We start from the raw sequence: 17,135 nt of genomic DNA on the forward strand, positions 1-17,135 counted from the left end.
ATCTATGCCATGTCTAGGCAGCATTTCTCAGTCGGAATGTCATATACAGTGTTTTGAATAGGCCGAACTGCAGAGTAATAGCCGTTTTCAAAATATATCTTTCAGCTACAGTGATCTTTGTGTATGCATTTGTGCAGTCTAGTACACAAAACACGTTTTCCCCACATACTACATAATTATAATTCCTCAGTGGAGGAATAGAGTAGCAATCCATGTCCTAGCAGCCAAGGTGTAGTAATCACCACATGGCCGTCATGCACCGTTCTTCTTTGGTACTAATTGTGGGAGCGACAACCAAGTTCTGCTAGATAGGCGAATAATGCATTCCTTCAGCATGATATTAAATTCCATGTAAGCAATGGCATATCAATTAGGGGTGAGACATCTGGGTCGGCATGAAGTTGGTGAGCCTGCTGTAGTGTTGGTGTAATGTTTGGTGTTGTAAAATACCTTTTGTGGGGCACCAGGAGGCCTCATTATACCAGGAAATTGTTTTAGAAATTTGGTGTACCCATCGCCCTTCGACAGGATCAGTTTGGCATCTTGTACTGTCCATTATGACGGAATCTGCCAGCAGGTAGTCCAGTGATGTTGTCTATTAGGAGCATTGGTGACTTCCAGTAGCAAATAGTAATGCACTAAAAAATTCGCTCTGATCATAGGTTCAGTTACATCCAATGAGGTGAAATATCATATCAAGGCACATCATAGTCCCAGGTCGAACTCAAAGTGCTGCATTCCGCATGTGATGGTGGTTGAATTATTATCCGCAGAAAGACAAAACAGTGTCTGGCCAGTATTTATATAACTGGGTTCATGACAGAATAGTTAGGTCGGAACCCTTGCATTCTGTCTTCTGGTCTTTGATCAAGAGGCACAATGATGACAACTGACTATCCCAAATGATTATTCTTCCTGTCATTTACCAGTGAGGAAGATACACGGCAAGGTACACTTGTGTGCTTGGTCTCTGAACTTCTTATTGTACCAACACAGATATGTCCGAGCTGAATTGTGGATACTGGGGAGTTCGCTGAGGAATGACTTCTCGATCTTGTGTGAAACCGTTGTCTAGCTTTTAATTCAGAGAAAAGTTCACCCATCTGCTTACTCAGCATGTCTACCTTTTTCATAATCCACTTATGTTACCATAAGTACTGTTACAGACTGTCATAGTGCCAGGGCAGGAGTCTGGCACGATAGCATCCTGTTCCGGTCCACCATTTCCACTAGCACATCGAGCGATATGTCTGTTTGTGACACCTTCACCTGTGCTGGCAGACAGCTGCTGCTTCGTAAATGATGGAGGGACTGGAATAGTTTTCTGTTGCCGACATCCTCCTGCATGAAAACTTGCTGCACTTGTTCTTCCTGTGAAGTGAAGTGGACATCCTTTGAATTAACTTGACTTTTAGCTTTGTGTATGAGTCCACATCTGGAGGTGAAGTTATAATGTCTTGAACTATGGCTGACTGACTAAGCAGCAACACGAATTTAGTGGAATCAGTGGTTGCTCTGGTGCAGAGGAAACTTGCTTCCATCTGCACAAACCATAGTGCCGGGTTGTGTGACCAAAATCTGGGTAGCCACACTGCAAGTCTAGTATTGCTGATGTGGACATCATTTCACAAATTTCTGTTTCTCAAAGGTTTGTCTTAATACATCTGTGTTACTCGATTATTTTCTCTCTGTGATCATGTCGGGCTCACCACAGTCGCAAGTCTGTTGGCTGCTAGGCTTGATATTATGTTCTGGTCACAGCAAGAATCAGATACAAATGGGTGTGTGGTCTGTGCAGTATTACTTTATCCTAATAAATTGCATGTCTTCACATTCAATGTAATGACAAGAAAATGCAATGTGCTCACTGAGTAAGTGTATGCAGTCGCAATTTTTTCTCAGTAGCCAAGCGAACAAAATAAACTAAGTAAGGCAAAAAGCACCAACAAAATTAAGATCACAGAACTCTGCACTGCAGCGAAGAGAAGGCATTCACTGGGCCCCTGGTGCCCAGTGCTTGAACTCGGTGACGTTTACCAAAAGATCAGCTGATCATCTGACATGGTTGTCACTTGTCACTAAAAATTAGAAAAATTAGTAGACATTTCAGTCTGTTTAGTTTCTAGTCCTTCAATAGTGATGTTATAGCCTTGTTGCATTTTTCACAGTCTTAATCTGTCAGTCATGACATGTTTCAACTTTTTGAATCTTCTCTTCTAGTACCCTTTTAGCTTCTTTAATATGTTTCTTGGCTTTCTCTGTTATCTCCACACACTACCCATATCTTCTCAGAGTTGGAACAGGTTCTTACGCAGTTTTGTGTCCCTTTCTTCATGTTTTCTTCATTTTCTTGAGATCATTTTTCTGTGTTGTCCTTGTTTTCTTGTGATGTTTTTAAGATCGCCTCCTAAGTTGATTGTAACTTTTCCTTGTCTATATGTGGTCTCTCTGTTATTGTTTTTACTAGCGTTTCCAGGTAGCCAGTCAAATGGCCTAAAGGGGTGTCTACTGATAGCTCACAACTACTGATTTGCAAATCATTATTATCTTCTACATTTTTCAAGATACTGCACCTAATACTCTCGCTTTGGTTCAGAAGACATTTTGCTTATTGTAAATCTACTGGCAAGTACTTTTAAAGAACCCCTTGGTAGCCAAAAAACTTAAAAATAACAAGTAATTAAGTAAGCCCTCACTGTTATTCTACAGGTAACCTGAGTTAACAAAATAGCTCTCACAACTGAATACTATAATCCTACACCTCTACCAAAACCGAACACACTATTAACATTCACAATTTTACACAAAACAATCAACAATCAGATGAACTTGTAGTTCACAATAAAAAGCATGTCAGCATCGTTTGCTATTGTGACTTCTTAATTGTGTAAACATACTTTATGTTTCGGCTCGCCGCATCACAGGGCAGTCTGCTCGTAACTCCTCTCTTGGTTGGTTGGTGCATTTATGTTGTTGCAGTTTGGTGATTCGCCACGTGATGGACTTATCACTTGTAGTTTGTTGGGCTCCCATATGATGGAAGTGTTGTTACTTGAAGTTACCTGTCCTGCTACCAGGTGTCATTGCTGCAGTGTACTTAAAGTTCCACCATTAGATGTCAAAGTTGCCTCATGATGTTACCGATTTGGCCATTTAAAATTACTGCACTTAAAGTCCATAGTGGTTTGTTTGTGATATCCTGCTTCTGTGCATGGCTTCACTGCTGTGGCATATAGTATCACTTTGCTATGCCCTGCTCTTTGGCTTGGCATTTCTGAATTCTGTGTGGTCACTCTACAATTTCATCATTTGTCCAGACTAATGAGCACATTCAAGATTATAGGTCACATGAAATCAACCAATTGTAGCCATTAAAAAAAAGCAATTTAATGCACAAAGCCACCAGAAAATACTTCTCAGACAAGTTCGCGATGAATATTTGATGTGCTTATATATGGCAGTGTTCACATATTCCTTTCTTAGCATCTGAATTTCACAGTTATTCACCTGGATCTTAAATATGCACTTAGAGACACAGTTCATTAACACCACTTATATGGTTTGATACTTTGAAAACATGGTATACAAGAAATCATTGCAACTGCACAATCGAAAATACATCATTCGTTCCTGACATTTTTGGATTTAAAAATTAAATTTTATTACATTCTCCAGGTTTTAGTATTCATTATTGTGTAATTCAAAGTAACAGGTCCTAAGCACTGTAGCCAAAATGAAACTCCTCTCATTTCAGTTTTGATTGTTACCACTGAATAATCTAGCAGCCGAGTGTGTGATTTTAGTGGCTAGTATCTAATGGATGGAGCTGATCAGTTTTATCTGCTACCAGAATTGTTTCTTTGGGATGTTAAGTTGCTCAAAAAGTGGAAAATCCAGGATGGAAAATGACAGTATTATGAAAAGGATAGTTGCTACTACTCATATAGCAGAGATGCTGAGTTGCAGATAGGCACAACAAAAAGACTGTCAGAAAGTAAGCTTTCAGCCTACAAGACCTTCATTGGAAATGGACAAAACACACATGCACACGCGCGTGCACGCGTTTACGCGAATGCAATTCTCTCTCGGTGTGTGTGTGTGTGTGTGTGTGTGGGGGGGGGGGGGGGGGTGTTTTACCTTGTCGGCTGAAAGCTCACTTTGTGACAAGTCATTTTGTTGTGCCTATCTATGGCTTCCCATCTTCGCTATACGAGCAGTAGCAATTATTCTTTTCATAGTACAGCTGCAGTGATATTGTACTCGAGGAATATAGGTTTTCTCCGTAATTAAGGACCTTGTAAGTGTACAAAATGTGAAGTAATACATCAAACACAATGAGAGATGATCACTACCTTCATCTTGTGCCTGTTCTCATGCAGGTCTCGAAATGCGTTGGATGTTACTGTAGTAATGTGCACATGTGGTCCTTACTGCAATCTGTTGGCTAGCATAGTAGATGCAAATGCATATAATTGGCTTGAGATATTTTTTTATTTATCTCGGTACAAACAAATAAGACTTGTCACGAGTGAATATAATTTAAGAATTTACTGGGCGTCAAGCTGTGGAATGGGACACACTCAGCTGATACAATGATTGTTATACTCCTTTAGCTATGCCATCACAACTACTCTACTATTGCCAGACACCATCATCATTCACTCAGTGCTATCAGTGCTTGCCGATCAAACTTTTACCCACTCTTGAACTCACTGCAGCTCCTTTCCAGTGAGTAGGTAGGTGTAAGACTAAAACAAGCAACTTAACTTCCAGCTGTAGATGATGATAGAAATTCTTCACTTTTAGCCAGAAACGTTCATGGCTACACTGCTGAAAAAGCAAGTTGTATTTTAAATCAGTGATGAAATTCCCTTCTGTCTGCCGAAAGTGGATTTATGCCCTCGCAGTGGTATTTCAGGGACAGTTAGACTGTTAAATTTAGTTTGTATAACTCATTTTGTTTGTTTGAGGTAAGAGCAAAAAAACATCTATTCTGCATCTAAAAGCCTTTTTCCATCTTTGAATATAGTTTCTTGAAGATAAGTAAAGTGACATTTTCTGTCTGCTCAAGTTATTGGTGTGAAGATCCAATTTGGCAATCAATGACCATGTTAGACCTTTATAGCCTTAATGAATTTCATTTTATCTCCCTGTAGCTTTGTGTTGACCTCTTTTGATTTGCCAAATATATCTGAAGATAGTCAATGTGAAGATTTTGCCGTTGAATTGCAAAGCAATTTTGTAAACATGTCAGCTCAGGCTGTATGAGATCATTTGAATTCTTCCTCATTTTCTTGACCAAGTTGCACAAAGGGTGGTTATTCAAAGATACAAATTTTATCTAGTTCACAACTTTTTATGACATAGCACAAATACTAATGCAATCTTTCACCTGATATTTTAGCAACAAGGTGGTGCATATGGAATACAACTACGTCATGTATAGCAGATTTTAAATTAACTTTAAAATCCACAAGATTGGTCAGCATTGTTTTGGCTTAGCTGATGTACATCCGTTTTCACATTCACGGTAGTAAGGCCCCATGCCAGTTTTAGAGTAATGCAGGTTCTTGGATCCTAGTTTGTTGCCATGTTGGTTGACATTGGGCTCTCAATTTTGACAGTATTGTCAAGTAACTTTACTCCCTAGGTATACATATGATAAAAGTTGCTAATCATGTGCCTAAGTGACAAGTGCCTTATCACATTCCTTCTCTCATTACTCCCCATAACTTCAGTAAGTCTCAAAAAGTGATGAGAACGATTTCGTGAAATCTTTTGTGATTCAGTCTGGTTGCCATAAGGTATTACATACTGCCTCCTTTCATACAAAAATAACGTGAATCAACCATCATTAAAGTTTGTACCTATTTTCCAAACTTTGGTTTATGATTGTGCACCCTGCACTCACCTGCGACTCATTATGCAGATACCCTGCGACTTACTGCCATGTGTGAAGTCATCAGACGCCAGAGTGCTCCTGTACCAAGTCATGGAATCCTTGCACCATCTGTGGGCTCCTGTTCGGCAGAGATAAGAAGGGCAAGAATCAACAGATAGGAACTGTATTGATACTTGTACTCTTACATTGTTCAGCTCGTAACTGGCATGTGCAGAGGCAGATTCAGGGAAACTATTTTCCTATTCATTGAATATTTTAATAATGAATTAAGGATGGGTCTGCCTTTTTGCAAGTACACAAATTATTGTTTTGTCACCCAAACATGTTTCACCACAGTTCTTACATCCTCACTGGATTTATTATTATTATTATTATTATTATTATTATTATTATTTTTCTTTGATTCTACATTGTGAGCATCCTGTGGCTGCCAACCAGTATCAGCCACAGGTCTAAATTAATACACCATGTCGTCATTGTAGTATTTTGCTATTCCTTAGCTGTGACAAGTTTGTTTTTATGTACCAGACATGTTTTGTGTAGTTGAGGTGAATGATTTTTCCTGCTTGTTTGTAAATACCGCACACTGTGATGTCGTTGTGGTTCGTACACACATTTCATTGCACAAATTTGTGTGTCTGATCAGACCTGTAGCTGATTTTGGTTGGAAGCCACAGGACTCGCAGTGTAAAATAAAAGGAAAATAATAATTAATAAAAACACTGAGGGATGCCACAACTGTGTTGAAATATGTTTGGGTGATCAAACAAAACACTAATTTGTGTCCTTGCAAAAAGCTGGCCCCATTCTTAATTCCTTATTACTTTTCTGCAAGCTTAGGAACTGAGCTCAAAACTCAAATATGCTAGCACTGAGTATGTGCTTACATATTTCTGGAAGTCACAAATCATTGGTAAAGAGTTCTGTATTGATCCCTCCATGACAAGGAGCAAATGTAGCGGTTGGAGGGACTATAGATTATTAAAGGCTGAGTTTTCCAGGAATTTAAAGTTGTCTGATTGTTTCAGATAAGAAATTATGATAATGAATGGAAACAAAAATCAAAACCAAAATTGAATATTAAAATGTCCCCCATTTCTTGCCCTCTGAGACACCTGTTCTAATTGAGCTAAATACAGCTAGCTAGATGTGATGTTAGACTAATGACTATTTAAAAAAATGGAAACAGTCAGGATGAAAATCAGTAATACACACATTAATAATGCAATTAAGTTACTTCAACTATTCTGTAATATCGTCATTAGTTGATTAAAGTAAGCTTTTATATTAGATAATTTTACTCTTGATGTAATTAAACAGACAAATTGATGTACAGCAGAGAGTGGTTTATTAAATGAATAAAACATTTTATGTATTTTTTTCACATAATCTCCACCAATTTCTGCGCACTTGTCCCATCTTCTTCTGAGTCGTCTTTTCCCGTCAGTGAAGAATTCACTGCCTTGACGTCGAAGCCAGTTCTGTACTTTTTTCTTTAGCTCTTTGTTGCAGTGGAATTCGTTGCCATGCAAAGCTTCTTTCATCAGATCATAAAGATAAAAATTGGAAGGCATAAAGTCAGGAGTCTGAAGACGGTGAAGTAGAAGCTCCCAAATCACTTTGTAATAGTTCCCAGTGTTAGATGTTCCATACGAGATTGAGTGCTGTGTTGAAGGAGCAATAAGCCTCTCCTCTGCCATCCCTCTTCCTCTTCAGCATGGGCTTGACTGTTAAGAATAAATTCCGAGTGGTATAGGTTGTTGATAGTGTGTTGTTCTTCCAAGAAAATCACAGAAAATCAGACCACAGGCACTCCAAAATACTGTTAACATGGATCTAACTAGTTGATGGGCACATGTTTCGAATTTCGTATGGACAGATTATTTCCACTCTGTGCATTCCTGCTTGCTTTCTGGTTCAAAGTGAAGTATCAAAGTTCCATCACAGGCTAAAATCTGCCCAAAAATGCATCATCTTTGCTATTGAAACAATATTTGAGCTAGGTGCAGGTATGAAACGTCTGTGCTTTGTACTTGGGAACTCGTCATGCACAGGTCTTTTGGTAGTAGCATTTGTTTTGAACGGTGAAATGAGTTGTGCAAACACTTACTTTGTCTATCCGTAAGTTGTTGTTCTTCTTGGATAAGTGAGTGAGTAAAAAAGTTCACAATGCTGAGGTTGATGCTGCTATCAGACACCTGGAGGGGTGCTCATCAGTTATGCTTTTGCAGGCAGGTTTTAACTTTTTCAACAACACACAAAAAATGCTCACAGTTGATACAGTTACTGCTGTATTGTTTTTTAATTCAAGAGAATATTTCTTATGGCGGCATTTGCAATGTTCCCAAAAGTAAAAATCAGAACACAGAACACTGTTTTTCAAAACTAATTTCTTTGAGCAGACTGTCTATTGTAACTAAGACTTTAGAACAAATGACTAACACTCTTTACAAGGTTGCCAACCAACACTTATGGAAATTTCAGTTCCCTGCTTTAGGTGTTGCCTGCACCATGTGTATTTGGTTATTGAATGACACTTTTAATTGGTGGGTTCCCATTATGGTACTTTGAATCATTGGCAGTATAAAGTAAGTAATCAGTATGACTTAAGAGCGTAAACCTTTTTACAATCTGCTTCAGGCCCAACACTACCAGATGGTGGCCCTGTGCAGAGAGTGAGTGCAGATGAGGATGAAATTTCGTCCTTACCATCTCCTGCATCAAGTGATCTTCTGTCACCACCCACTACACCAGTTCCTAGTCGAGATGTAGATAGCTGTGGAACCAGTACAGGCAACAGTACTCCTGCACCAGCCCAGCAGTCATCTCTACTAGCTCGCTTGCAGGGTGAGTATGTTAATGAAACCAAAGGGAAAATATTAGCATTCTTCTGAAATCTGTGTTTACCTACAAGATAGAAGAAATTGGATGTAGCTGGGAAACGATTCTTCCAGCACATTTTGCTGTTTTTTGTGTTTTCTCTATATGACAACTGGTTTCATACTCAGGATGTACATCTTCAGGTCATATAAAAGAAATATTTCATGTGCTACGAATTCCAAGGTATAAGTATGTGTAAAAACAAGTCGCTCCTCAGTACAACCTTGGATGAAATGGCAGATGGGCATCTGATCTGAACCATGCATGATCACTAATACATCTCCTAAACACAGTCAAGAGACAAACCCACACAGCACATGACAATCCTTGTATGATAGGATTGTATGTCTTTTAATTCCTTGTTTCTCCTTCGGATTCTGATTATGGTTTTATCCTGTCACATGGATTGTCATGTGCTGTCTGAGCTCGTGTCATGACTGTGTTTTGGAGATACGTTAATGATTGTGCGTAGTTTGGATTGGATACCCATCTGTCGTTTCACCCAAGGTTTTACTGAGGAGTGACATGTTTTTACGCACACTTTTACCTTGGAATTTTGGGCATATGAAACATTTGTTTTATATGACTTGAAGATATACCTCCAGAGCATGAAACCGGTTGTCATACAGGGTAAACACGATAAATAGCTATTACACATGTGCACTTCCACTCTTATGTTAATATAGACTTCTATAATCTCTGATTTAAATTGCTTGTTTGTCCCTCCCATTACGCACAATCTTTTTAGCTTTGGTTGCCCGATCTAATGTTATTTGTAATAAAGAAATTTTTTGTGTTTTCGTGCTAGCAGAACAACACAAGAGGAACTTGGTTCTGCAAAGGAGGTGTATAACAAATCAGCAACATGTATTAAATGTAGAAAAAATACTGAATTGAAGGTTTTGTTTGGAATTTGGAGAGCAAATATTAACCGTCACTCATTTTTTGTTTCCCAAATCTCTTCTTCATTGGTTTTGCTGACTATAACACCACGTTCAAAATCACTTAAATCTTGATAATGTGCCATTGTTGCAGCAGTAAGCGATCTAACAACTGTACCAGACACCTGTTGTCTTATATAGGTGTTGCTGACTGCAGCGCCATATTCTGCCTGTTTGTATATCTCTGTATTTGAATATACTTGCAGTTTCTTTGGCACTTCAGTGTATAAGAAGTATTAGAGGTACAGTGAACTGCGTCTAGGTTTTGACTCTGAAATTACTGCTATATCAGAGCACCACTTTAATAATTTGACAATTCAGAGGCATCCTTCATCAGTACACAGATTTAGCTTGCTGTTTTTGAAGGAATTCTTCACAGAGTGGGGGAGTGACCATGACAGCGTTCCATTTGAGTCCGTAGATGCATCAAAGCACTGCACTGAACAGGTATTTGAATCTCGTGCAGGGGCAGCTGAATTTATTGAAACTAAGCTTCTAATTGTTATTATTTATAGGTCTCCTAACTCTGGCTTGAGAGAATTCTTGCTCAAGCTAGAGAGGGTTCTTGATTCACTTTGTAGGAAGCACCAGAAACTAGTTATATATGGTGACTTTAATATAAATTTTGTATACGATATTGCAAAAAAAAATGATGTTGGTAGATGTCCTAAATTCATATGATACACTGTTTTTTCCAACTAGGGTGCTGGGGAACAGTAGCACAGCCATAGACAATATTTCTATTCATTCTTCATTACTAGATAGGCATTCTTTGAGTAAAAGGATGATTGGCCTTTCAAACTATGATGCACAAATTTTAATACTAAACTATTTTTGTATTCAAACAAATGTTATATATAGTTATAAACTGTATAGAAAAGCTAATCCTACAGCAATAGAGAGTTTTGTAAACTTCATTGAGGAACAACAGTGGCAGGATGTTTATAGTGCCGATAACATAGCTGACAAATGTGATTATTTCCTTAACACATTTCTCATGCTCTTTGAAAGCTGCCTTCCATTAGAACATAAACAGGATACTAGCAGTAAAAGGCATTGTGGGTGGCAGACTAGTGGGATAAGAATTTCATGTAGAACAAAGTGGGAATTACTTCAAAATGTTAGAAGTAGTCACAACCAAGGTAGAGTAGCCCATTACAAACAATATTGTAAGGTGCTGAAAAATGTTACTAGGAAGGCAAAGAGTATGGGGTACCCAAATAGAATAGCAAATTCACAGGATAACATTAAAACCATATAGTCAGTTATGAAGGAAGTGTGTGGTCAGCAGGACAATGTCAACAATATAAAGTCAGAATGTAGTAAAAATGTTTGTGTTACTGATAAGCCAGATACATGTGTAGTATTTAACAATCACTTTCTGAATGTTGCTGGTGAATTAAATAAAAACTTAGTTTCTACAGGGAATCATATAACTCTCTTTGAAAATGTTTTTCCAAGACTCATTTCCGAAATACTCCTCTGTGATACAAGGGCAAAATTGAGTCAGTAACTAAATCACTGAAGACATGATGGGAGTATGTAGCAGAATATTAAAATACTGTGCTGCGCATTGTAACCCTGTACATAGCCATATTTGTAATTTTTTTCTTAAGACTTCATCAGTTCCTGAAAGATTAAAGAACTCAGTATTAAATGTTCTTTATAAAAAGGGAGAAAGGGATAATGTAGACAATTTGAGACCTATTTCTATGCCCTCAGTGTTTGATAAAGTTTTTGAAAAAAGCTGCATGTGTAAGGATAATTAATCATTTTATATCACATAATTTGCTAGCAAATGTACAGTTCGGCTTTATAAGTCGTTTTAACAACTGAAAATGCTATATTCTCCTTTCTCTGTGAGGTACTGGATGGCTTAAACTGAAGGTTTCGAACATTAGGCATTTTTTTTTTTTATTAAACGAAGGCGTTTGATTGTGCTGATCACAAACTGTTGCTCCAGAAGTTGAACCATTATGGAATAAAAGGAGTAGCTCACAATTGGTTCACCTCATACTTTAACAGAAGACAGCAAAAGGTTGAGAATGGCTGTGATGTGGGGTCTGAGTGTGGTACGGTCAAGTGGGGGGTGCTCCAGGGATCAGTGCTGGGGCCACTCCTGTTCCTTATGTATATAAGTGATATACCCTCTAGTGTTACAGGTAACTCTAAAATATTTCTGTTTGCTAATGACACTAGCTTCGTAGTAAAGGATGTTGTGTGCAACATTGGCTCGGTTTCAAATAGTGCAGTTCATGACATAAATTTATGGCTTGTAGAAAATAAACTAATGCTGAATCTCACTAAGACTCAGGTTTTACAGTTACTAACACACAATTCAACAAAACCCGACATGTTAATTTCACAGAGTGTGTATATGGTTAGTGAAACTGAACAGTTCAAATTTTTAGGTGTTGAGGTAGATAGTAAACTGTCGTGGAAAACCAAATTCAGGATCTTCTTCAAAGATTTAATGCTGCCATTTTTATTATTCGAACGGTATCTGAAGTAAGTTATCGTTTGACTTGAAAATTAGTCTACTTTGCTTATTTTCATTCACTTATGTCATATGGTATTATATTTTTGGGATAACTCTTCCCATTCCAAAAGGATATTTTTGGCTCAGAAATGGGCGGTTTGGGAAATAAGGGGTGTAATTTCGCAAACCTCTTATTGATCCCTGTTCACTAGTCTTGGTGTTCTTACATTGGCCTCTATTCTTTATTGTCATTTCTTGTTAACAATATCAGCTCATTCCCAAAAATAAGCAGTTTTCACTCGGTTAATACCAGGCGGAAATCCAACCTGCATTTGGATGGACTTCATTAACTCTTGGGCAGAAAGGTGTGCAGTATACTGCGCTGCATCCATTTTCAATAAGCTACCACAAGAATTCAAAAATCTTAGCAGTAGTCCATAGGCTTTCAGATTGAAACTGAAGTTTCCCAATGGGTCACTCCTATTCTGTTGAGGAGTTCCTTGAAAAATTAAGATGATTCTTATGTTATGTTGTTGATTGCATTTACATAAAAGAAACTTTCAGTCATGATATGAAACTTGTATTAGATAATGTATTACTACATAGAACCAATGCAGCATATACTGTGCAAGCAAAGTAGAAAAAAATAGATCTCTTCAGCGACCGATTGTTCAGAGTCAGTTGTTGATTTCTTTTATTTTCTTACTGATAATTTGTGTGTCATTTTGAGAATTGATGCACTACCTTAAAGTTGTTGATCTTGGCATTATAAGTAGATTTCTCGTCAGACTGACACGCTTATTTGACCCTTTCTCTTGATAAGAAAGAAATTCGTTTTCCTGAGGATGGAAACTTTCTTTACAACATTCTCTCTCATCCAGCTGCTTACCTGGACTTGCTGTCTCTCTTAAAAAATCGTCACCAATGTATTAATTTCCCCCCTTTTAATTCTCTTTCTTGCTTTTTCTTTGTCATCTTTATTGCTTTTTCATCTTTATCTTGTCCCCTGCCTGTCTCTTGGGATTTTTCACATTTCTAGACTGAAACTATTGCAATACTTACTGATATATTTATCTTTCAGCTGCTCTTGTTGAGAACTCCACCATAATTTATGTCTTGCTTTCTCTTTAAAACAAATTGGGCCTTCTCATTCTCCTAACCACCTGAAACCTACCCCACTTTCCTCCATGATGAAAAAAGTAACAGTTCTCAAAACTAGGAAGAGAGCTATTGTAGTTCATTACACTTCTTTTTTGTAGTTTTAGTATACATATTTTTTCCAGCAGCACAGGAAGAACTGAAGCGGCAGGCTCCAAGTCACAGTCCCAGCGCTGAACATACAAGGCCTTTGAGCGAGGGAGAAACTCAAGTTCGGCATAAACACAAGAGGAAAAAGGAGTCACATCACAGGTGATTTATTGATACTCTCTTTTTGTATTAAGTTCATACTATTTACTGAATGTGTGGCTGAGAGTTCAGCAGCACCTTCTCTAAGATGAATGTCATTAACTCGGATTGTGCAATACTGTTGTTCCATAATAATCTACAGACAGGCATTGCTGCTAATACATTGTTTTAACATTTATACTCAACCACTCACTGTTTGATGGAGGATACAGAGTCTTCCAGTAAAATTAGTCTACAGTCTCCCCTCTGATTCATTCATGAATTGTGTTTAGGAAAAATAAGTATGTAATGTTATGAGTCCGATTTGCATGTATTTTTTGGTGATGATCATTGTGTGTGATACACAGGACGAATTAATACAGTCCTTTACTTGATTTCGAACATATGCTATCAAAATTTTGGGAGTGAGTATGTTACATTGGTAAATTAATTTAATCGTTTCATGTGGAGTAATTTTAATTTGATGTACCATGTCTGAACTACTAACCCACTCATGGACCAACAGATAAAATGGATATGTGGCCAACAAAGTCTGAAACATTGTCAAAGAGCAACAATTCAACTCAAGTTTCATTTACTGCCGTTCATTGTTTTCATTAAATTCCCCATATCACAACTTTTATATGATTTGAGACTTGGCTTCTATTTACATTCTACAGGTTATAGTTCCTTCTGTGTCCACCTCCATAGCGTAGCGGTAGTGTTACCACCTACCACGCAGGGGGCCTGGGTTTGATTCCTGGCAGGGGACTGGGTGTTGTGTGTCCATCATCATTTTCATCATCATTGACTCGCAAGTTGCCGATGAGGCATCAATTAAAGAGGACTTGTAATATGGCGGCCGAACTCTGTCGAATGGGGTCTCCTGGCCAACAATGCAATATGTTCATTTCATTTTAAGTTCCTTCAGTATGCCATCTTTCTTAATGCTATTTACAAATTAATGTTCCATAAAAAAAATCAAGTTTGCCATTTTCCTTCAGCTGTAATCCTTGTCTTCTCATTTAAAGGCAATGAATTAATTATACTGACATCTTTTCTTGTTACTTCTATTTTACTCACCAGCACATATGTTATTGTTTACATAAATTTCTTATGATTCCTTTGCTATATTTTTGGGACCAGTTTGTTGACCATTACTTTGTTGTTTCATTTGTAGTGTTAGATTGTGGACCATGTCTCGCCCCCCAGTAACAAATTGTTAAAAACCGTCAATTTGAGTGTTTACAAAAGCTCCAGAGAATGCTGAGAAATTCCTTTTCATGTTCACTTTTGATCTGTATTAAACAAATTAATGAATGTCGATCACCTTCCACAAGGCTTTGTTGTAGTTAGTTTTCCATGTGGTAAAAATTACTGCACTCTTTCCTGAGCTATGCCTGTAGCACCATCTGTTTCATACATTTTCCTGAACATTACTGATCTTTTTGTGTTTCCAAGTTGGTGATCTCCGTAGATGATATAATTTTCATGAGAAATAACAGAACATCCAAGTTCAGTCATTCATTTTCTAATTGTTGAAATTACAAGAGTAGACTCTTTAAAACTCTCAACTAGTTTAGAACAATTTCCATTCCAAAACAGAGAATTTATCAGTAGTATTATATTCACGTTTATTCATTTGAACAAACAAACACATCTACTTTAAAACCCATGTTGAAGAAAAAAAAATACTTTTCTCTCTAGGTCCAGTTTATACTTTCTGTATGTTCTTGTGTAACATGTAACAACATAGGAAAAAATTATTGATAATGGAAAGCTGCATCAAACCAGCCTCAGGACTGAAGACAACAACAACGGAGATGTTCAGGCCGAAGACTTTGATGCAGCTCTCCATGCTAGTCTATCCTGTGCAAGCCTGTTCATCACTGCGTAACTACTGCAGCCTACCTCCATGTGAACCTGCTTACTGTATATGGTCTCCTCCTACAATTTTACCCCCCCCCCCCCCCCTATCAGTTGAACCCTTATTTACTCAAGTTGTGGTATACATTTCTTTTTTCCCCCCAATTAAATTCAGTACATCCTCATTTGTAATTTATCTACACATCCAATCTTCAATCTTCAGAATTAGTAAATAATTGAAGCTTAAAGGAGACCAATCACTGAAAAGTGGAAGTTTTGGCTTTTCGATAACCACACACAAAAAAGGAAAACTTGCTATCTTTTGGAGTTTTTCTTTGATGAGCTACATGGTGCCATCTAGACTGACAGTGCTAATGCTATTCCGCGGCAGAGTAGTAGCATGGTATTCTGCCTTATGGCAGGTCTTGTCATGGGTTAAGCCTCTTCCACTCTTGTCTGTTCATAGCCAGTCTTTTCATTTCTGGATATTTATCTCCTTTTATATTGTCCAGCATTTGATATCTTGTTTTTCCTCTTCCCCTTTTTCCCTCCACCATTCCTTCTATTCCTTCCTTCCTTCAATAAACAGTCTCTCCTCAAACAATGTCCAATCCAGATCGTTTTCTCTTTCTGATAACTTTCAGTATGTTTCTTTCTTCTCCAATTCCTCTTAATACTTCATTCCTTACTCGGTCCACCCATTTTCAATTTTTCCATTCTTCTCCATATCCACATCTCTAGTGCCTCCAATCTTCGTTCATCTTCCTTCCTAAAAGTCCAGGTCTTCGCACCATATAGTGCAACACTCCAGATTTAACATTTGACAAGTCTTTTCCTCAGATCTTTGGTCCACAAGGTAATTTCTGTTTCCTCTTGAATCCTTCTTTACCATTGCAATTCTTTTCCTAATTCCTATTGAGCATTACATATCATCCATTATTAGACTTCACAAGTAATTGAAGTCATTCACTTGCTCTATTTCCTCTCCCCCTGTTTTCATACGGCATTTTCTCCCCTTTACCATGCTTTTCGTTTTCTTCTTGTTAATCTTCATTCCATATTCTTCTAATTTTGTGTTTAGATCATCTAACGTTTGTTCCATCTCTCTTGCACACTGTCACCACAACTGTTGTCTGCAAACCTTGTACACTCCACTCTCCGACCACCTATACAAGCTCCTCCCCTTCCATCAAAACTTTGGCTAATAATTTCCTCCAGATATATATTGAACAGTGTTGGTGATAAACAACAACCTTGTCTGACAACTCTTCCAAGTTTCTATTCCATGGCAGATGGGCTGGTTGTAGTGAGAGTAGTGTGTGGTGGTGTGAGTAGAGGGAAAGAGAGGTGGCGAGAGGGACTGGGGGTGGGTGGCTAGCAGCTAGGAGGGAGGCTATTTTGTCAGCTAGGGAGGGAAGTAGGCTATGTGAAGACGTGAGTTGGGAGGAGGTGACAGGACAGCGGAAGTGGAAACTGTTGGGTGGAGGGTGCAGCGACAATGGGTTACCTGAGATTGAGGCTAGAAAAATTACGGGAGAGGAGTATGTGTTGTAAGTGTAACTCGTATCTGCATAGTTCAGAGAATCTGGTTATGGAGGGAAGGATCCAGATGGCTTAAGTTTTGAAGCAACCATTGAAACCGAGCCTGGTGTGCTCAGCAGTATGTTGTGCCAACAGGTGG

The 17,135-nt window shown here is 38.1% G+C and overlaps 1 protein-coding gene across 3 annotated transcripts in view; it reads left to right on the forward strand.

Annotated features, from left to right (window-relative positions):
- The window catches only part of LOC126284710 (splicing factor, suppressor of white-apricot homolog), a 151,936-nt gene that overhangs the window by 109,609 nt on the left and 25,192 nt on the right, over nucleotides 1–17,135 (forward strand). For 2 of the 3 annotated variants that reach the window (XM_049983840.1, XM_049983842.1), the window contains exons 12-13: nucleotides 8,543–8,749; nucleotides 13,486–13,612. In XM_049983840.1, the coding sequence (XP_049839797.1) occupies nucleotides 8,543–8,749; nucleotides 13,486–13,612 (334 nt within the window). The remainder of the gene's footprint in view (nucleotides 1–8,542; nucleotides 8,750–13,485; nucleotides 13,613–17,135) is intronic. The other variant, XM_049983841.1, reaches the window with a different exon arrangement.

The sequence above is a fragment of the Schistocerca gregaria genome, chromosome 8, assembly GCF_023897955.1.
Source record: "Schistocerca gregaria isolate iqSchGreg1 chromosome 8, iqSchGreg1.2, whole genome shotgun sequence".
Classification (NCBI taxonomy): domain Eukaryota; kingdom Metazoa; phylum Arthropoda; class Insecta; order Orthoptera; family Acrididae; genus Schistocerca; species Schistocerca gregaria.